The sequence below is a fragment of the Natator depressus genome, chromosome 3, assembly GCF_965152275.1.
Source record: "Natator depressus isolate rNatDep1 chromosome 3, rNatDep2.hap1, whole genome shotgun sequence".
NCBI classification, from domain to species: domain Eukaryota; kingdom Metazoa; phylum Chordata; order Testudines; family Cheloniidae; genus Natator; species Natator depressus.
In genome coordinates, this window is record NC_134236.1 from 205,892,822 (window position 1) to 205,915,040 (window position 22,219).

General features: G+C 47.5%; 1 protein-coding gene across 1 annotated transcript; it reads right to left on the reverse strand.

Moving 5' to 3' along the window:
- Positions 1–3,038: 3,038 nt before the first annotated feature.
- Positions 3,039–21,774, reverse strand: MALL (mal, T cell differentiation protein like). The gene is made up of 4 exons (XM_074949754.1): positions 20,901–21,774; positions 6,000–6,167; positions 4,209–4,346; positions 3,039–3,434 (listed from the first exon to the last, which is right to left on the reverse strand). The coding sequence occupies exons 1-4, from the start codon at positions 21,006–21,008 to the stop codon at positions 3,372–3,374; spliced, it is 477 nt and encodes a 158-aa protein (XP_074805855.1). The 5' UTR covers positions 21,009–21,774; the 3' UTR covers positions 3,039–3,371.
- Between the last annotated feature and the right edge of the window lie 445 nt (positions 21,775–22,219).

A 22,219-nucleotide genomic window follows, 5' to 3' on the forward strand; every position in this document is an offset into this window, starting at 1 on the left:
GGGCATGCTCCAAGGGGACTCAGGTGCACCTCTTGTTGACCTGCAAGGGTAAGCCAGGGCTGGCATAGCCCAGAGGAGCAGGCTTCAGTGGCTGACAGGCTGGTGGTGCCAGGGACTTGACACCCAGCCGTCACAGGCAAGGCTCCATCTCACTAGAGGCAGGCGGTAAGAAGGTGCCTCTCAGTTCGAGAACCATCAAAGGGTGTGCAGAGTTACCCACAAGGCCCTGGGGCAAGTTGGGGATGCAGGAATCACAGTTACCCACAAGGCCTTAGGGCAGGTTGGGAAGATCACAGCTACCTATAAGGCTTTGGGATGGAAGAGGGATTATAGCTACCCACAAGGCCCTGGGGTCAGGAATGGGGGTTCACAGCTACCCCCAAGGCCTTGGGGCGCAGGTGACAATTGCCACGGTAGCTTTGCAGAGGGGCAGCAACAGCCACTGGGTTTAATGTCTTTCCATTCTCAAGACGTGGGGCCAGCTTCTCAGCTGGCATGACCAAGGCTCGTTCCATTGACTTCCGGGTACACTCACTGAGGCTGTGGCTCCGATCCCGGCTGAGGTGGCTGTTGAGGGGCCTTGGGGGTCACTCTGATGTGCACGCTCCCCATTACTGCCCCTGTTTTGTCTGCTAAGAACACGTGCAAGGGATGACATCAGGCCTTGCTAGGGTGCGGTTGCTGATTCCATCTCTCTGCTCCCCAGCACACGGGCAGCCCCCGACTCCATCCACCACACCCGCACAGCAGGGCATTACAGGGCAGCTCCACTTCACCCCTTGGCTCCCACACAACAAAGGGAATCAGCAGGGAGCATGTGGTGGGACCCCCTTGAATGTGTACTGTGCCTTTGTACCTCCACAGTGCCCTCCTGTTACTGAGGTGCATTTGGGTATGACAGTTCTGTATTTACGGCCCTGAGCCAGGGCCCAGTAATGTCAATGGGAGTCTGTGTTGAGTCCTTAGTGACAGCTCAGGCAAAGTCCCCCCACCCCCTTGCCTTCAGTGGCAGTTTTGCCTGAATAATGCATGCAGGATTTGGCTTCAGCTTCTTGTGTCCTTCAAACAGAAGCTCTCAAAATTGGAGCACCTGGAGTGAGCTGAAGCTTCTCGGGTGAGTCATGGAGCTTTACCAGCTCATATTATTATGGGGCAGACCGAATACCACCTGTGTCATGGGAGGTTTCCTAAAAGGAGAGAGCCTTTTATAAAGCTGGCCTCCTTGAGCAATGTTAGAGAAAGGTGCAGCTAGAACTGGGAGTCAAGAAGGCTGTTGGTCAATTGGAGAGGTTGGGGGTCAGAGAAGAACCACAAGAATGATAAAGGATTAGAAAAGCTGCCTGATAGTGAGACGAGGAGCTCCATCTACTTAGCTGAACACAGAGAAAGGGGAGGGGAGGGGAGGCTTGGTCACAGTCTATACATACCTATGTGGGGAACAAATATTTGATGATGGGCTCTTCAAACTAGAAAATAAAAGGGCTAACAAGATACTGTGTCCAGAAACTGAAGCTAGAGAAATTCAGACTGGAAAAAAAAAATGTAAATTTGCAACAGTGAGTAATTAACCATTAGAACGACTTGCCCAGGGTCGTGGTGGATTCTCCATCATGGACAGTTTTTCAATTCAGAGTGGCTGTTTTTCTAAAAGATCGACTCTGGGAGTTATTTGGAGGATGTTCCATGCCTGTGTTATTCAGGGGGTCAGACTAGATAATGACACAGGTCATTGCTGGCCTTGGAATCTATGTATCGAGGAACCCACATTCCCTGCCATCCTTCCCTCAGCAGGGACCATTCTTGGAGGTCTGTTGTGCTCCATAGGCACAGCCCCAGGGATCCCAGGAAATGCAGTTATGCCTGGCTGCTGTGTCGAGGGACAAGGGGGCTGTTCATGTCTTCTCCATGGAGCAGCTGGCCCACTATGACTAATGGTCTGTCTACACTGCAATTAAAAACCCGCAGCTGGCTTCTGCCAACTGACTCCGGCTCACTGGGCTCAGCTGCTGGGCTGTTTCATTGCAGTGTAGACTTTCAGACTTGGGCTGCAGCCTGAGCTTCTGGGTACCTCCCACCTCACAGGGTCCCAGAGCCTGGGCACCAGCCCAAGCCCGGTCATCTACACAGCCCCTTAGCCAAACCCATGCAAGCTCAAGTCTTGGACGAGCTGCAGGTGGTCTAATTGCAGTGTTGACATAGCTCTAACCTCTAGGTAACTGCATTATGGGATTTGCTGCTGTTCCCATGCAACTTGCAGAACAGAATCTCCCACCAGCAAGTAAAGTGCTTAGCCATTCATGTAGATTTCATCCCACAATAGTGACACGCACATGTCTATAGGTAGCACAAATGTCTGCTTGTGAGATTGCTTATTAATAATCCCAGTCATTAATACGCACACACCATTCCAGTGCCTTTCCTCTGAGGATCTCAAAGCACCTAGGAACAATAATTAATGTAGTCTCACAACCCCCTGAAAGGTAGGGAATTGCCACCTGACTTATTTGCTTCCATTTACAGTTATTTCCTTTGGGTACTGTGGTTTCCTGTTAGGGCAAATTGCTGAGAAGGGAACACTGGCTGACACCTCTGGATGGAAGATTACAGCTTCATAAAAACAAGACTATCACGTTGCTCTCTGACCATGCAGTGAAGCCTTGGCCCCACTGACATCACTGGGAGCTCGGCCATTGATGTCAGGGGGGCAGGACGTCACTGCATAGGTGTAAATGGGACTGAAGGGCTGCCCAGCCCTGGTGCTGGCACTCTGCACAGGGATGGATTTCAGAACATGGAGCAGGTGCTGGAAACGGGGCCAGCTAGTCATGGAGGTGAGGGGCGTTTCACTACACAAGCGGCAGGAGATGTGTGAACTTGCTCAGAGGAACTGTAGTTCTAATCAGACCGGAATGACAGAGAAACTTAACTAAAAACAATACACAACAAAGCAGCTGTCATAAGAAAACAAAGAGACCTTTATATTTTCCAATAAGTTAGTTCATGTAACCCCTACCACAGGCATATGTGACCGTCCAGCCAGAGAGCCTTTGGACACGACCAAAAGCTGAGATGTGATACGTGGGAAAGAAGATGTCAATATTCTGTGTAGGGCTACTTGAACAAGCTTTTCCCCAAACTATACTGTTTTCAGACAGAAAATACACAATATGGTATAAAACTTCTTAAGATTTCAATATAGATTTATATAAGTATCTTTTAAAATTAAAATGGAGCAGAGCCAGGCTCCAAATGACCTACATTTATACTGAATTATGTTCTTAATCCAATTAAACCATTGTTTTAGGTACACAAAGTCCAGGTGTCACTGTTGTGTGTCTCTGTCACCCTGTTTCTCTCCTTGACAGCAGTCTTCAGTGGTAGTAGATGCTGAAGGCATGTAAAATATACAGCAGAGCAGTGATAAAAGCAAAGAACTGAAAGGAAAAATGGAAATAACATTACTAGGCAATGAAATTACCAATGTCCTTTTTTCAATGGATTTATGTCCTTAAAATGATCGTGCCAATCTATTAATGAATAAAATCTCAAACCCAAACCGTGGGACAGCTCCAGAGCAGAGTTGAGTGAAAATCAGAATTTTCTGTCTTTCCCGTCCCCAATTATGAGGAAAAGACAAAATATCAAAATTTTCCATGGACCTACAAGTTACAAAAAATTTCAATTCAGAAATGTTGAAACATTTTTGTTTCGTATCCTCCTGAACAGCCACAGTGCCCCATGGGAGTTGTAGTTCGGGTGCTTTGTGCCCACACTTTCCAATGGCTAGATGACATTTTCCATGGTAAACTGTGACCCTAGGATCCTATGATACACCACTGCTGTTCGGCCAAAGGGGAGACCGCGGTGCATCATGGGAGATGTAGTCTGGCCAGGGAGCCCAGTGGGGCGAATAAGGGCATGAGGCTCCCAACTACAACTCCCATCAAGCACCATGGCAGCTCAGACAGACTCAGATTAAATGTCACTCTGACATGACACTAAGTGGTTCAACTCAGTTTGACAAGCCAGACTCTTTCAATTTGGGATGACCTACCTGACCTGAAATATTTTGCTTTGATTTTTTCCAACAAAACAAAAAAAACTGAAAAAATTTCAGCAACATTGAAACTTTCCCATGGAAATTATACAGGAAAGAGAGGTGCCTACAAGAAACGGTGGCTAATCAATACTCTAAGCATTCAACTTACTGAGGCAGCAACATTGATTTGATAGTAACGAGGAATATATTGTGCAAGCACTTCAGTCTCAGAGCGGATTGTTGCATTAGCTTGTAAGACTGCAGCGCTCATATAGAAAATTGCAGTGGCCCCATGATACAGACTATCCTGCAAAACAAGAGACAGAAGAGGAAGGTTTGTGATGTTGAAATACATATTCACAGTGCAGGTACCTCCTCATCACTTATATAACAGCGTAGCTATGGTCCTTCAGCTGTCCGATGTCTGTTTTTCAGTTCTACAAAAGTGGGAAAGGATGATGCCTGCATGACTCAAAAACATCTGGAACAATTTTTCTCAAATGTTCCACAACAACTAAATCTTCTTTGGGTTGGGACCAGGCATGTGACAGTCATGCTCAGGAGGAAAGATTTTGCAAGTCACAAGCAACTTAAGAGTTGGTTTAGAATGAAAGTGTCTCCCCAGGCTTGCAGTCCATGATGCTACGCTATTAATTGAAGCAAAACAGTATATTAATGGCACATTAAGTTTGCACAGTTAATAATCACAAAAAGAGAAGAAAGGCCCAAGTTAAGGTTCAACAGCATCATTTACTCACTTGTATATTTTATTGTATATATTTACTATACATCTGCTTATAAGCCCTACACCATCACTACACACTCTCAGAAATGAAATTACCCTTATAACATCCCTGTATGGCAGGGAAATATTATTAAACCAATTGACAGATGGGGAGCAGAGAGACATACACCAGGTCACCAAGGAACTCTACAGCAGAGAGAAGAATTGAACCCAGATCTCCTGATCTCGTGCCTTAATCCCAACACCAACTTTCCCCTTGAGTTTAGTGTTTTAAAGGCAATACGTTATCTAGCAGGAAACAAGAATGGAAAATGCTGCATATGTTCAACGTAGTTGAGGGCTTGCTGCTGTAAGTGTAGATTCTGCATGTCCAACTTGAGGTAAGCAGAATAGATGGAGCATTGCGAGTTCCTACCGTTTCTGCTGCTCTTGTTTGGGCACAGAGGGAGTTTTTTTGCGAGACTGGCTTAACAGAGCACTTGCCCGTCATGTTACATTGGGATGACTCATTTTTGCAACAGTGGGAAACTGAAGTTTTCTTTTAAGCAGCAGCTTAGAATTTGCAAAGGCTCTGAAATCACAGAGTCCAGGCTATTGCTCTATTATTACCATAGTAGCATTTCAGACCCCCAGTCTTGTCACAACGCTGTCTTCAGCTGCTTTTGCTCTAGCCCTGCTCAAAAGGACCCGGCTAGAGCTTTTGTGTTATTTTCTTTTCTCCTTTCCCTCTCCCAAAACTTAAAAATGACTAAAGAGATTTTCTTCAAACTCAAAAAAAAAAAAATCACCTCATTTCAGCCCAAATGATAAGCTACGAACATGTGAAAGTAGCTTATAATGAAAACTCTTTTGTGGCCTTAAGTACACCAAGGCGCCTCGCACCCTGTTATTAACCAACTGGTTTTTTAGCTACGAAGGAAGTACCAAGAGGTTTGAATCAAACAGAGGATTCAGGTGACCCTGGATCTACCTTATTTTCTGTATTCTAGTTGAATTGCATCAGTTTCACATGCAATGTTAGAAGAAATGTCAGAAGAACATTGCAGAATGACCTGGGACGATTCCATCTGCCGGCCCTGTTGTGTGAAAAGATTAGAAAGTGCAGAATACATGGAAAGTCCATTCTGAAGTCAACTTTCTGCTTGAGAGGGGAGACCTGAAGCTGAAAGAGCCACCACCGGCAGCAACACCCGGAATAAGGGAGTGTGTTCTTACCACTACTTTCCATGAGTTACTGTTTCTGTGAAATCCAAACAGGTAACACAACAGGAACATCAGGGAGAAGAAAAACGAACTCAGTGAGACGTACATAACCCATCCCTGCAGCATAGGGAAATACACTGTGGTGGCAGCTACGAGGATCCAGACCCAGCATCCAAATATCTGCCAAAAACAAACGAGAAACCCAATGAACCCAACTGAGAGAGTCATTTTGCTCTTGTTCATACATTGCATTTCTCAACATCCCTAGCTTGGTTGTCTCAATATTAAGAGACAATACACCCGGCCCACCAGCTCTGCACTCATTATCATTTGCCAAACTCACAATATGAATGCAAGGAATTTATCAAGTGAAAAACAGTAGAAGTTCTAGAATGCCTGCTGAGCAAAAGGAGGAATTGGAAGAGAGTCACAAAATACCGGGCACTAGCATATACTACAGAGCAAAAACTTGCAAAGGTTCCTTCCTATGCTACTTTTCCTGGCTGATATCATGCAGCCAGTATATCCCGGTAAGAGGCTGTGGAGAGGAATTTTATTAAGGGGGAAGGAAGCAAATGCCATGTAGAAACGTGGATGAAATTCATACCAAAGTACAAATGGTAATTCCACTCTCCCGCCATGCAAAGTTAGATCCTGAGATTTGCAGACCTCTCTCCGATTCAGTGAAGGGGCAATAGATGAAGGGAGATAAACGCAATGTACTGGAGGCCTTCAATCACATCCAAGGCTGGATCTTGCTCCCGTGGAAGTCAGTAGCAGTTTTGTCAGGGATTTCAAAGGTTGCTGCTGGGAGCTATGTACGTTGGAAGAGCAGATCACTTTTTTTAGGTGGCTCAATATGGACGTAGAAGCCTGTTAGATATTCATATTTTAAAAACTTGACCAGCATGCCTCGTTTCTTGAAAGCTAGATCTGGTTGGCCTCTGCCTCTAAAGTTCAGAGTACATTAGTCACAATACTTAATGCCGGACTGGAAAGTGCTTATCTACTCCATTATTTCAATTTATTATTTGTATTACGGTAGCGGTTAAAAGCCCTAGTCACAGCCCAGACCCCCTGTAATGAAGCGGAACTGTTCTTAATGTTTCCTCTGAATATTGTGGGGGTGCCTCAGTTTCCCCTAGGCAGTTCTTAAGTATCTAGGTGGTGGGGTAAGGGTGTATGATCATTGCAGAGCCTTAGAGGGCAGGTGTGTGCAGGGGTCTGGACCCAGAGAACGGCCGACACCCTGTTTCCTGGCAACTGATGGCCTGGCCCTTCCCCCCTGCAAGGTGAGAGCTAAAGGGTTGGAGAACAAAGGAATCAGGTGACCTCCTGGCCCGGGAAAGGGACAAAGCCCAGAGGAGGAGGGGCTGGAGAGAGTTTCAGTTGGGGGCTGGCTGGGGACATGGAGTGAAGTGCAGATGTGGTTGTCTGGCTCACTGCCCCCCAAAATGGACCCAGCTGTGGGGTCCTGTTCTCTGCACCTACAAGCTCTGTTTTAGACCATGTTCCTGTCATCTAATAAACCTTCTGTTTTACTGGCTGGCCGAGAGTCCCATCTGACTGCGAAGTTGGGGTGCAGGACCCGCTTGCTTCCCCAGGACCCCGCCTGAACTGACTCGCTGTGGGAAGCGCACGGAGAGGCAGAGGATGCTGAATGCTCCGAGGTCAGACCCAGGAAAGTGGAAGCTGTGTGTCCTGCAGACAGTCTGCTCACAGAAAGGAGACTTCCCCAGAGTCCTGCCTGGCTTCGTAGGGAGCAGTTCCAGAGCATCGCCCGGGGACTCTGACACCCCCGTTGTGCTAGGCACTGGACAAAGACAGAACAAGGAGATGGTCTGGGCTCCATGGAGCTCACAGTGATGAGGACGGGGATCCAAGAAGCTGTACAGCATAGCAAAGGCTAGAATATGGTTTAGAGACGTGGCAATGACATTTGAACGTGAGGGGAATTCAGTGTTGTTCCCAGTTATGTGATGTATTCTGCTAAACCAGGCCATTTTCAAGAGAAATCGTTTTTGCTGCAAAAGAAGGCTCTACAAACTGGAGTCTTGTGAAATTTCTTGCAAATGCCAATTTGGAGATGGGAGGAAAGGGGGAGGGCTATGAAAATGGGCAAAAACTTTCTGCATTTTCACACAGGTCTGTTCCATAGGGTCGTGAGTTTGTCCCTTCATAGTCCTTATCCTCACCCGACGGTCCAATGGGACTCTGTAGCATGCTGGGCAATGCTATCCCCCCTAACGTCATTATCCTACCGACAGCTCTGGCTATGTGGCCTTGAGGGCCAGCGCTGCTGAGAGCATGTCACTCTTTTGCCAAACTGAGCCACAGGAATAGTCAACAACAGACAACGTTGTGTAGGAAACATTATTCACACCCACAGGGCTCCAGTTCACTCCCTCAGCTGTCATTTCTTCTACCCGCAGAGCACAGGTGGTGGGAATAAGGCCAGGGGCGGCTAAGGCTCCCCAGACAGCTGGCTCGCTGCCTTTGGAGTGCACTGCTGCCAAAAGGGTGGGTACCCCAGCTGTGGCCCCGACTGCGCTGCTCTTCCTCTTCCCGTCCCTGCTCTGCCTGCCTGGGAGCCTCGCGGGAGGGCGTGAAGAGACACCGAGCGAGGGGTGAGCAGCCGGCAGGCTCAGCTGCCCAGCCGGTGGGTGGGGGGTCTGTGGGAGGGGGCAAAGAGGCATGAGCAGTGGGAGACAAGCAGGCCTGGAGCAGGGGCAGACCTAGCGGCGGGGCCATGGTCTGGGCATGTGCAACCTCCCCAAATGGACGAGTCACGGGCCGCCCATGCTGCAGGGTATTCAACCTCCCTTTCAAAGCCATCTGTGCTCCTGACTTCCATCCCTGTCACTACAATCGAAAGTCACAAATGTCAGGGGCCCATCCAGCACCCATGGAAGTTAATGGAAAGGCTCCCACTGAAAGCCAGACGGGGCTCACGCTGGATGTGAGGAGGGTGCAGTGCTCATGAGTGCCTCTCCCAGGATATGGTCTTTTATTCCTGTGGTCAGCACCCATCGTGGAGAGAGAATGGCCTTCCAGCATTCCCTCTGGGGAGGAGAAGAATGCTGCCGTTGTGAAATAGCTCTAGCATTGTTCTAATCCTGGCCCGCGAGGGCGTCACACTCTGCTATGCAAAGGCAGCAGAGGTGGGACCATTTATTTATTTATTAGCCGTGACAGGCAATTTAGAGGGGATAATTGCACTTTTCAAGCAGTTGAAACCACTTGACCTTCATCTTTGTGCTGCACAGTCCACCCCGAGGCACTGACTAACTGCTCAGAAATGCTGCACGCATCGTATCTTATTGCTTCCCTAACACACTCTCCCTCCTATCCACTCTCTCTCCTGCGCCCTCCCACTTGGATCTCCACCCCACCTCACCCACTGCCGCACCCAGCTCATCAGACTCAAGTTCCATTTTTCAGCGGAGAGCAAATCAGTCACTTCACAGTTTATTTGCATTCAACTTTCAGGAATGCCCAACTGAATGGAGTAAGACTTGCTCTATAGACCTCTGATGAGTATATTAATGAGTCTACGGGTTGATTTATGAATTCTGGATGCCAAGAGATCCTAGACCTTAATTAATCTGGAACTTTCAGATGGAAAAGGAGGGAAGAGGACTGAATCTAAGCATACTGGGTTCTTTACTAAAGGTAAAGGTCTGGGATAAAGGCTCAAGAACAGCATCAAAGTGGGAGGTGGTTACCATGCATGTGTGTTGGCCTTCCCTTGTACAGGCTGCAGAATGGACATTCTATTATGTGAAGGATAAAATTAAATGTAAGAAAAGAAATAATAATCTGCCATTGACCCAAGCTCACCAGGTGTCACCCACCTTCCACATGGAGACCCTCGTAGGTCTAATATACTCCAAATCCTCCTGCAGTGGCTGTTTCTTCTGGTCACAGGCTCATGCCTGTCAGCCCTGATCTAGGTGGAGAGAGTCCATCCAAGAACTATTAATTTTGTTTCAAGCCCTGTGTTTGCTAAGGCCTTTGAACCAGGTCACGTCAATCTGTGGACCTCTTCCCGGGAGTTCAGAGCCTCTGCAGCGAAGCACACCCCCCCTCCATTATTCCTCAATCTCATTGTTCTCTTGCTGTCCAGGGTCACACACGGAATGCTGGCATTGCCTAACTTTTGAGGGCTTGGCTTTGCGACTGTCACGTTCTTGTGACATCACTTTTAGTGGTGTTGTCTGTAATATTTCATTACAGGGGCTGGGGAAGTATTGAGCTGAGTTATAGTACTGCTACAAAAGCCACAGAGAAAGCAAGATACATCAAACGGCTTGTTACTGGCATTGTTTCAGCATTAGTGACCCCCCCACCCATTGTCTTTACTTCCATCAGGAAGTGTCCTTTGACTTACCCAAATCGCCAGGAATACAGTCTCTAACAAGCTCACAATTACATATAACATTTAGGAGTATCTCCACCAGAGCCAGGAGAGTTACACCAGCATCAAAGAGGTGTGAGAGATCTAGATCTCCTTATCTGATGCAAAACCAATGAGAGACTGACCCAAGGCCTGTTGTAGTCAATGGAAAGATTCCCATTGACTTTGGATTGGAGAGTCTTATAGCTTTGTGAAACTCAGTTACACTACAGAGGCTCAGGGGAGCATTTCTTTGTTTTCAGTCCACAATGGTGATCAAAACGAAACCCAAGTCAAAACTCCATTCACTGTGGTGGGATCACATTGAAAGGAACCCCCTGAGCTGGCTTAGGTTCACTTGAAATGCTCACAAAACCCTAGCAAACCTTCCAGTGGACTTGGTGCGAATCTTCAATTTCTGATCAAACAGAAAAACAGGTGGAGCATCAGCACAGCTCTCATTGTACTGCATGCGCTTAAGGAGGGTGTGCCTGCCTGGGTGCTTCCCCAAGTCATCATTCTTTTGGGAAAACAGAAGAAAATGGCCAGGTGTGAAACAGATGGTGGTACCACCAGGACTGGTTACCATGGTGTGCACCCAGTTCCTTTGTCCCATGTTTGCCATAGCTCTCTGGTCACCTGCTGCTTCTGCTCCCCTTACCCGAGCCCGTGTTTAAAGACAAATAAGAACAGACCTGATTTTTGGAAATGTTCTGATACCAGTAAAAGACCAATAGAAATAAGGTGAACTGTGGCCTGAAAAAAATCAGCCGAACCCACGGAAGCAGGAAAGCAGTGATGAAGCCGGGCATGTGTCAGATGTGACTCTGAAGTCAATCAACCAGGATGAAATAGGTCACAAGTGAGAGAAGAATACATGGAAGGTCACAGATGAGGGTTTTGGACAAGAAAGGATGGTTAGAATTTGATGTGATTCAACAGGCCTTGTACTGCAGAAGGAACAGCACAATGTAATGGGGTTCAGAGGGAGCTCTCTGGACAATTAATGTAAAGCAATTACAAGGTGCCCTGTATCCAACTCCTCTAAGTGGATCAGGAGTATTAGGTTATTCAACAAAGCAACCAGAATTTCTAAGACCAAACACCTGGAAGGGAGAGCCTATGGGAGATACCAACAGAACCACCTGGATAGCCAGGAAACTTGATGGCAGATGGAAAATATCAGTCACTGGACAAGCCACAGAACTCGTATGCAGCGTAATTGTAACCGTGCCCCAGTCCCAGGATAGTAGAGAGTCAAGGTGGGGGAGGCAATAGCTTTTACTGGACCAACTTCTGCTGGTGATAGAGACAAGCTTTAGAACTACACAGAGTTCTTCTTCGGGTCTGGGAAAGGTACTTCATCTTGTATTTAGCTATGATCCTGGGAGTATCTTTCCCAGACCGAAGAAGAGCTCTGTGTGGCTCGAAAGCTTGTCTCTCACCAACAGAAGCTGGTCCACTAGAAGAGGTTACCACACCCACCTTGTCTCTAGAAGCCACAGAAGTGACATTTTCTTTGGAACTGAGACCTCCAAATCTTCAGGCCTAGCAGTTCCCATGGCAATAGTTATGGATCTGTACTGTACCCTGCAGATGTCCCCACAGATAATATTTCTAGTATTTCTATTTCCCCTCTCACAGCCACACAGAGCTTAGGCAAGAAGATTCATACTGAGAAAGTAGGGCAATCAGCTAATTAACTTAGGTGCCTGGACACGAATGCAAGAAGCCTGGGAAACAAGTGAAAAGAACAGAGAGGCTGAAATGAACAATGAACAGTGGCCACTGTTGGAAGACAGAATGCTGGGTTAGACAGACCTTTGGTCTGGCCATTCTTATGTTCTTAAGAAAAACAACACATCTGATTTGGATTTCTGCATCACTGTAACTCCCGTTGACTTCAATAGCTACTCCTGATTTACACAAGACAGTGACATCAGGCCCAAATTATTCATCCGGCAGGTGATACCTGGCCCTGCTGAAGGCCATGGGGGGGGGTTGCCATTGATTTCAATAGAGCCAGGATTCCACCCTTTGTCTTGTAATACAAGCATTTCACAGGTAATGCTCCAGGCAGTGTTGGCGGGATAATGGTGTAAACAAGAACATTGCCAGCTCTCTCGCTCTTTGAATGTTTGCTTCTAGCAAAGCCGCTCAGATCAATGATGTAAATGCAATACATACTTCGCAAAGGTGTTCCCAGACCCACCCTGAGCTATAAAAAGTAGTGCCAAGAAAAATCTGTCTTTGAACTTTTCACCACCACCCCTCCACCGCTGTTACATTAGTTTCAGTTTATTCAGGGCTCTCCTTCCATTTCTAGCAACAAAGCCAGAAGCAACCTGAAGAGAGGCACTGACCCGCCCCCATCAGCGATCAGACAGGTTTTTCAGGATGAGAAAGAAATCCATTTCACCTTTAAAAAACATTAAATTCAGAAATCCAGTAACTCACTAAAACTGTAGATTTATGGCATGAAAAGCCTTATATTGACCTCAAAGGAACCCTGATCATTTGAGACTTTCATTAAGACAAGGGTGATGTGGGACAGGAAACGTTGCAGGTGTCGTGTTTCTGGGATCCGACTTTGATTTCCTTCCATTCCAGTGCTGTCCCAACATACTGCTTCTGCACATTTGGATCTTGGGCAGGCCACGTTTCAGCCGTAGGTGGTGTGGTTTGGAGAGGATTTACACCTGCAGAGTTACAGGGGCACAGTCAGCATTGCTGACAGACAGATACAGATAACCTTTAGAAAAAACTTTCCAAAGATTGTACCGTAAAGCCAGCAGAGATAGGACCTTTCAGACCCTCTGTTTGCAGCTGTCAGCCTAGACCCTGAGAGTTTAAAACAGTCAATCTTCTCCTTAGAAAAGAGATTTTTGGTTTTTCCCAGGGGTTGTGGGCTGCCCATATCCCGGGCAGAGCCCTAGAGATTCCTCCATTTATTTGCCCCCCAGCCACAGAGTCTCATATCCCAGCCCTATGTTCAGAGTTGCGAACACCTGTAGCTCCCACAGGTCCCCTGCTGGGATTCAGAGTGTACAAAAAGGGGCACAGTTGCCAAGGTGTCGTGCGAGGTGAAACACACACACACACACACACACTACATGGTCTCAACCTGTCCCCTCTCTTCCTTTCAGTGCTCCCCTACACGCTTTATTCAACCCCCCTGCTGTCTCTCAGCAACTCCAGCCGCTAGCAGAGTCCTTCCGCCTTCTTCCCCAGAATGGAAGCATGCCGGCGCTGCACACCTCTGTAGCCTTCCTCGTTTCCATGCAGAAAGAAACCCCCCAGCTCACGCACAGACTTTCTCTGCCTCAGCAGCGTATCTGTTTGCTGTACCCCTAGTAGTTGTTTACGAGGGTGAGTGGGCCCTAGCTTATACCTTCTATTTCTAAGAAGAGGTGGATTTCTAGTGGGTAGAAGCACAGGGCTGGAGTCAAATGTGGGTTCAATTCTCAGCCCTGCCACAGACACAGTCTCTCTCTCTGTGCCTCAGTTCCCCATCTGTACAGTGGGGTTAACCACACTTCCCTGCCTCCCCGGCATATTACAAATGCTTCACGCTGTGGCTCGAAGATGCTCTAGAAGTGCAGGGCAAGATTATTATTGATGCCAGGTCTTCAGAAAGCATGTTTCTCAACCCACACCCAGCGCCTTCAAAAACCAGTCGGGTTTTTTGTGCCACTGCTTTCCTGTTGTATCATTACCTTCCTGCAAAGGAAGGCGTTTCCGGGAGGTGTGCATAAGGCAGGAACGTTCTCATGCGGACCACTGATTTGAAGGACGCTTGCAGGCAGGCGGTCCAGGATTTCATACCAATAAATCCTACAGTCGGTGCGTTTGCTACGATTAGCTGATCTGTGACTACAGGAGCCTGTTCTGAACTGTAGTGCTAAAGATGTGCCCGACTCTTGTGGAAGGGAAAGCATGTCACAGAGAAGAGAGTCCGGCTGATGTACAGGGTTTCACACTGTGGGTCGTGACCCCTAGCACAGTCAAGGGACATCGTGCAAAAGTTATAAAATCTGGCAGTACCATTGCTTAATTTACATAATGACAATAAATGGATACACAACATAAAGCCTAGAAGGACATGTCCCTTGAAGACCACCCTCTTGCCGTACCTGGGAATCCTGGCCCGTGGCTCAGGGCAGAGTGCAGGCTGTGGGGGATGGCCCTTTAAGGCCACCATAGAGCTGTAACCCATAGGGCTCCCCGGCTGGCCCCAAAAGGGAACGAAGCCTGCCCTCCAAGCTCAAGCTGGCGACAGCTCAGAATCAAGGGCCTGGATTCTATTCTCAGGTCTGCCCTTGGGTAACACACCTGTACCTCAGTGACAGCAGTGCCGCTCTCAAACGGATCTAACCACAATTGTACCTCCAGGCTCAGTTACTTGTGCCTAAGGTGCTCGGAGATCTTCAAATAAAAGGTCCCAGAGGCATGCAACAGGGGATTACCAGTCTTTTGCAATCAGCCAGCAGGCACCGGAGTAGGAGGAAGTGAACAATTCTTCCCTCACCGCCAATCCCCTTCCTTAGGAGTTTGCACTGCATGGTCACCAGCCCTGCCGCTGCAGTCACTGTGAGCGCTTGGGTACCACAGTGTGTTGGTAACTGCATCAAGCCCCCTGAAGGCAAGCGCCATCACCACTCCAGCTGTTAGAGTCACGTGGGCACCTCCCACCCAGGTTCACCCAGCCCGGACACTCACCTGCAGGGGGACATGCACTAAGAGGCCCTTGCTGTCCGCCCAGCAGAGTCATGCCATGAGACAGACAGGGTAGCTCTGGCAAAGCAGCTGTGCTGAACGGTGGATACCCAAAGGGCATCACACAGTTAACCAGCCTGGTCGTGACCACATGGTCACAGTCACCCCGTCTGCTCTGGCCTGGCCTGCTGGCACAGGTCCCTGCTCCTCATGTTAGCCCAATGGATGTTTGGGGATCTGAGACCCACCTCCGTATGAGTCAGGGTTGCAGCACTCTCCCAACATATGCTAATCCCCCCAAAACTAAGTTAAACTGGGGTATTTCATTTGCGAGACCTCTCTGGAAAGTCTTCACTTTCTTCAGGTCCAGGATTAGGCCCAGGTCATCTGTCACCCTGGGGCACAATGACCCAGCCTACCTGCTCCTTCTGTCTATGGCAACATGACAAAGACACCCTGTCTCCACCACATGTCCTGGCTTTGAACGGTAATGTCCATTTTCTACAGATGGTTCAATCTGAATGGGATGGAGTAGGGGGACTAAATGAAACAATCAATAATCACCTAAAGCAGCACTCTGTTGCTTAAAATGGGTATGTTGCTGCCTAAAATATAGGCAGAGCTGGTATTGCCTAGCGTTACGGTGTCCCGACGCTTTCCATTTCCCTGTGTTCATGGGGACAATGAGGATAAGACAAAATATTGACTAGCTGCTCATGAGCTCCGCCCAGCCTGTGCACTGCATGAGGCAGGGTCCTCTGGAAAAAAACCCAGCATGAGATCATGTAATTACAGACTATCATGAATACACACATGGGGGCCAAACTGCACAGAATCTTAATTCTGGCATTTCCGACTTCTTGGTTTGCAGCCTTAATGTTCTTTTGATGTAGTTTTTTTGTGTGCGTGTCATTATATATTTAGGGCCTGAGCCAGCTCCCATTGATGGCCATGGAAAGACTCCAATAGGAGCTGGATCAGGCCCTTAGAGTACATCTACACTGGGTAGACAGACTCGCGCTAGCTCCACTTGATCGAGCATGCTAAAAACAGCAGTGTGGCTGTTGCAGTGCGGGCGGGCGGCTGAGATGAGCCGCCCGAGCCCGCGCCTGCCCAACCCACTGACTCTGAGCGTGGGCGGCTAGCCCAAGCCACCGCCCAGGCCCAAATGTGCCCACACAGCTATTTTTAGCACACTAGATTGAGCGACGCTAGTGCACACTTGTCAACCCGGGCAGGGAGGCTTGCGCCCAGCTGGAGTGTAAACAGACCCTTAGGTACCTAACTCTAGGCACCCTAGCTTGAAAACCGGACGAGGCCTGTAACATCCCGTGTTATCGAGACAGCCCTGCAATATCTAGTCACAACAAGATGTCTTAAGGCAGAGCAGTGCCCAGACTGCTAGGTCTGCCAGCACTTTCCGCTACGACTCAAACGTTTTACCCTCACTGATTTCTGTGTTTTGCTTTCTCTGTGGTTTTGGAGCATCAACTAAATAACTCCCCTGGCCCGGCAGTGTAACATTACAGACACAGCCGCCCAGCGCGAGGTCACAAGAACGTGACGGTCGCAATGCCAAGCCCTCCAAGGTTAGCCAATGCCAGCGTTCCATGTGCGACCCTGGACAGCAAGAGCACCATGAGCTTGAGGAATAATGGAGGGGGGTGTGCTTCGCTGCAGGGGTTCTCAACCTTTGAGGGCGTGGGAACTATTTGTAAATGCTACTGGCCTGCCGCCACCCAGTACATAGGCCAGGGGGGTGTGAGGGTTGGGTCCTGCCCCTGGGTATGAAGACCCTGGGGGTTTGGGTCCTCTCCCCAGGGGGGAGACAGGAGTTGCAGAGTCCATCCCACACTCTCTGCAGCAGTGGCTCCTGTGGTTCTGGTCCTGAAGGGATGGCTGAGCTCAGCTGTCCAATCCAGGCATTGCAACCTCCAGGGTCTCAGCACTGCATGGGTTTGGCCCCATGCCCTGAATTTGTAGGAGAGACATTGCATCCTGGAGCATGGGGTCGCAGCGCCACTCACTCAGATTTGGCCCGGCCGGCCCCCCTGTCATCATGATGACCCCCGAGCTTGTAGTGATTGGAGCAGGGGCGCTGAGCCCAGCCTGCCACACAGGACCAGAGCTGCAGGAGCCCCCATGTGACTCTTGGAAACATTCTGGTGACTCAATTTGGAGTTGTGACCCACAGTTGAGAAACCCTTCAGCCCCTATCCCCATCTCTACATCAATCCCTCCAAGCTCCTAGCCCCTTTGCCCCTCCAAAATCCTGTCTTCTTCATCCCCTTCTGCTCCTGTACCTCTCCCCTGAGCTTCTACCCCCGTTCCAACTCTGCTTCTATCCCCAATGCCCCCAGCCCACACTCCAGCTCCCGTCTCTCTCTTTCCCGAGCCCTGCCCCCGGCTCATATCCGCTCCCACCCCCTGGCTCCTGCTGCCATTCTGTCCCCACATGTCTGCTCCTGTCACTGCTTTCCTAGCTCCCCTCCCAGCTAGACACCTCGTCCTCCTCTTCCCCAGGGCCCCGTATCCAGCAGGGGGCACTGAGAGCACAGCAGGGCTGTCTCCCTGCTCTCAGTTCCAGTGCCTGGGGCCACAGCCGCCTCCAGCTGCCAGGAGGAGCATTTGTACGGAAAGTCCGGCTCAGCTCCTACATTCCTATGATGGTACACGCTCAGTCATCACACATAGGTGCTGGGAGGGGGAGGAACATGCTCAGTTAGGGTTGCCAACCCTCCAGGATTGCGTCTCCAGGAATTAAAAACTAATCTTTCATTAAAGATTGTCATGTGATGAAACCTCCAGGAATACATCCAACCAAAACTAGCAACCCTATACTCAGGGCCAACAGAAGCTTTGAACAATTTAGCTGTCCAACTAAAACAAACCTCTTCTGAGCCTTTATGAACTGCAATTCGCAGGGGCTCATAATCTGGGCCAGTTCTGGCAGATTTTCATAGGGATGGCAATTGGCACATCCCAAACACCAGAGTGGTTCCCCCACCATGTTTCAAGTCCCTGCTGCAAAGCACGGAGTGGCTGGAGCTTCCCAGTGAAATCGCTGTACGCTTTTTTTTTTTTTTTTTAAAAACATGGGCAAAACCACATATTTTTCACTAACCTAGTTCTTGGGAAGGGCAGAATTCTTTTCGCTAAAACGTTCCCATAAAAATATCAGCCTGAGGCAGACACCAAGTGTGGGAAAACCTCAGCCCAAATGGTTTGGAAAAGTAACAACTGAACAGAGTCTTATAGTGGAAAATGGTAGGCAACCTTAGCTATAAGCATTGATCCGGTCCCCCAGTTAATGCTTTACACATGTGAAGTAGCAGTTCTGTAGTAGGAAGTTTTGACGTGGCACAATGACCGTCTTATAGCAGCTCAAAAGCAATTGTGATGTGTCCATGTAGGCTCCTTTTATCCTCCATAACGTGTAATACCCTCTAATATTATGCATCTGTTACTGGGTATTATTCACACACCAGTTCAACCCCATTGGGCCCAGTTCAGATCTCACACTGAAGTCAGTGGGAGCAACATCAGTTTAAAATTGTTGAGAGGAGACGTGAACTCATTGACTTCAGCCAAGGTCACTCACTTCTGGTTTATGTCTTAGGTTCCTAAAAGCTCATGCTTCAAGGTTTCATCTAGCCATCAGCAGGGGTCAGGAAGGGATTTTTCCCCCTAGTGTATTCTGGGAGGGTTTTTTTCCCCCCTCTCTTTCCTCTGAGGAATCGGAGTTGGCCACAGCTGGAGATGGGACCCAAGAGGGGGAAGGCTACGGCTCTGAGGTGGCACTGAGCATTCTTGCTCTCAGGTGCTTAGCTGGTTGGTTCTTGCTCACGTGCTCAGTGTCTAAGTGATCACCATACGTGAGGTCGGGAAGGAATTTTCCCCAGATCAGATTGGCAGTGACCTTGGAGGTTTTTGCCCTTCCTTTACAGCATGGAGTGTGGGTCACTTATCAGGATCATCTCACTTAAGCATTTCTCTGCCCCTGCACTGGTGCACCTGAGTCCCTCCTGTTCTCTGCCTGTCTTACCATCTAGTGTCCTGTGAGCTGTCATACTTTGGTCTCATTTCAGCTGTTGGGATGAGTGGGCAGGGGCTGGGTGGTAATGGTGGCCTGTGAGATACAAGAGGTCAAGCTAGGTGAGCTGGAGGCCTTAAACACTATCCTGATCTATAGCAGTGTGAGTGGAATATCAGGCCTTATACATTGTACCAATGAACAGTAAGAATGTATGACGGGTTGGGACTTTAGGAGGTATTCTCCTTTTGAGACACAGGAAGAGAGACGCTAAATAGGTATACAATACATAACATGAGATTTAAGAACTTCAGAGACGACAGCTATTGTGTATACAGAGCACTGGCGGTAGAGATACCGTCCTCTCATCTCCATGAAATGGGATCCAATCAAGGGATAAATCTTAGCTAGGCACTCCCACTCCCAACAATATACGGTGCTTGCAAATTTTAGGCAATTCAGGTCATTTAAAATAATTTTAAAGGTGTCCAAAGTCACTAGTTCATACTAAAGAAGCATAACACTGCCTCTGAGACAAAAAAGTACTTAAAATGAAAGATAACACATGCTACAATGAAAGGCATTTCATGATTTACCTCATCAATGCTCAGACTGAGGTTCGCGAGCTGAAAGTGGCTCATTAATGTGTCTCCTACAGCTCTTTGCAGCACATAATATTAAAACACCAATTTAATTATTAACCAGTCTAAGTAATTAACCAATCAGGATGCCTTTACTATACTATTAACCAATTGTAGTTGATAACATAATAATACTTGGTCAGTCATTGTGCTGTAAGAATTTTTATATATATATATATATATATATATATACATACATACACACACACACACACACACACACACACACACACACAATTTTCCCTCTCATACTGTTTAAATATGACTATATAACACTATAGTAAATGAAAATGAATTCACACTACTGTGGCTCTTTTGGGTTACGCTGATCGCTAATTTAGCCGTCAATGGCTCAGGAGCCGAGTATCACTCCTTGACATGTTATTTTATCAGTGTTGTGTTCATGGTACCACAGTCAGCCCTCAGTTTCAGCACAAAGCCAATGATAAAGACAAAATGCTGAAGTTTCTAATGGAAATGTCAGCTTATCTTTTCCTATGGCTGTCTGAATATGAAGCTGCAATTAACAAATATGCCAAATAATTGTTTGGGTGGGTGGTGCAGGCTCTGTGTTATCGATGTAATGACTATGAACAGACCTTAATGATGTATTGTATATCAAAGTACATCAATTGCCATAATCTGACTAGATACTGGAATGCATGTCCAGGACTCTGTACTCAGGAATATTAAGAAAATCTGCCATTGCTTGCGTATGACAAAAGCCGACTGCATGACTACAACCTTTGAGCCCCAGAAAACTTCAATAAAGCCAGAGAAATACAGCCCTGGAGAAGAAAATGACAGACACTTCTTTAACTTCCAAGATCTGACTTAATAAAAAGATAAAACAACTTCTACACCATGGAAGGATGACAAGCTGATTTCAGTGCTTTACATTATTTTGGTTGACTCAAGCCCTGACACAGACCTTACGATTTTTAATGTAAGTAGCTGCAGAAGTAAACTTTCCCCCCACATAGTTTTCTTCTTATCATGGTTGTTTTTTGTGCTAGTTCTGGACACTCTCCCCCGCCACTGCCACACACACCCCAATTTGAAATAGCTTTTAGTTTTTGCCATAGCAATCAATCAAACAAACAAACCAAAACTTTCAGTATACTTACTAGCTCTGGTAGGATAAAAGCATATGGCACGGTTCTAAATATTTTTGCTCCAGATGGCACATCAGGTTCTGTGTGGGTAACAGGTAGAGGGGGATCTTTTGACGCCATCTCTTCTCTGCTTAGACGAGTAGAGGGTCTGCTCCACTATCCTTGGTTATCTGTGCAACACCATTGGCATGCACAGCTTAAAGTACTAGCCACTGACACGCCCATCTGGTTGTAATCAGTAAAACCAGTTCCAGCCTGGCAGGTCATTCCACTCCTTGCAGCCAAAAGAATCATCAGCTACTCTGTGGCTAATTAAACAAAGGGCTCAGGTGAGGCAAGTTGTCATAAATATAAAGGGAACGGTAAACACCTTTACAATCCCTCCTGGCCAGAGGAAAAAACCCTTTCACCTGTAAAAGGTTAAGAAGCTAGGATAACCCCGCTGACACCTGACCAAAATGACCAATGAGGAGACAAGATACTTTCAAGGGAGGGGGACAAAGGTTCTCTCTGTCTGTATGATGCTTTTGCCAGGAACAGAAAAGGAATGGAGTCTTAGAACTTAGTAAGTAATCTAGTTAGATATGTGTTAGATTCTGTTTTGTTTAAATGGCTGATAAAATAAGCTGTACTAAATGGAATATATATTCCTGTTTTTGTGTCTTTTTGTAAGGGGATTCTCTATGTTTGGAATCTGATTACCCTGTAAGGTATTTACCATCCTGATTTTACAGAGGTGATTCTTTTACCTTTTCTTTAATTAAAATTCTTCTTTTAAGAACCTGATTGCTTTTTCAGTGTTCTTAAGATCCAAGGGTTTGGGTCTGTGTTCACCTATGCAAATTGGTGAGGATTTTTATCAAGCCTTCCCCAGGAAAGGGGGTGTAGGGTTTGGGAGGATTCTGGGGGGAAAGACATTTCCAAGCGGGCTCTTTCCCTGTTATATATTTGTTAGATGCTTGGTGGTGGCAGCAATAAAGGTAAAATAGTCTGTACCCTAGAGTTCAGAGTGGGGAAGGAATCTTGACAAAAGTACATTCCTTGGAAAGGGAATAAGAGCATGAGTGACAAAGTGGGAATGACTTGTAATATTTTTAGGATTCTGATATGTGCCTCAGTTTCCTCCTATACCTTGCACAGCTACCTGGCAGGGAATGGGAGGATTAACTCTGCTCTCAGGACAAAATACAAGCCATAATGGGTGTGTCACCTAGCTGTCTGGGCCATTAAAGAACATGCTGAAACCAACCCAGATCAACAGAGGATCCAGCAAGACAAAGACACCCCAATGACTGAACAATCTACACTGAACAGCAGGAAAACCCAGCAGA

What these genes read in the sequence shown, in the direction of transcription:
- MALL (XM_074949754.1), bottom strand. Translation starts at nt 21,008, where the DNA reads ATGGCGTCAAAAGATCCCCCTCTACCTGTTACCCACACAGAACCTGAT. An exon ending in GTAACTCATGGAAAGTAGTG is followed by an intron (nt 4,347 to 5,999) that starts GTAAGAACACAC and finishes CTTGTTTTGCAG; the next exon opens with GATAGTCTGTATCATGGGGC. An exon ending in AAATCAATGTTGCTGCCTCA is followed by an intron (nt 3,435 to 4,208) that starts GTAAGTTGAATG and finishes TTTTCCTTTCAG; the next exon opens with TTCTTTGCTTTTATCACTGC.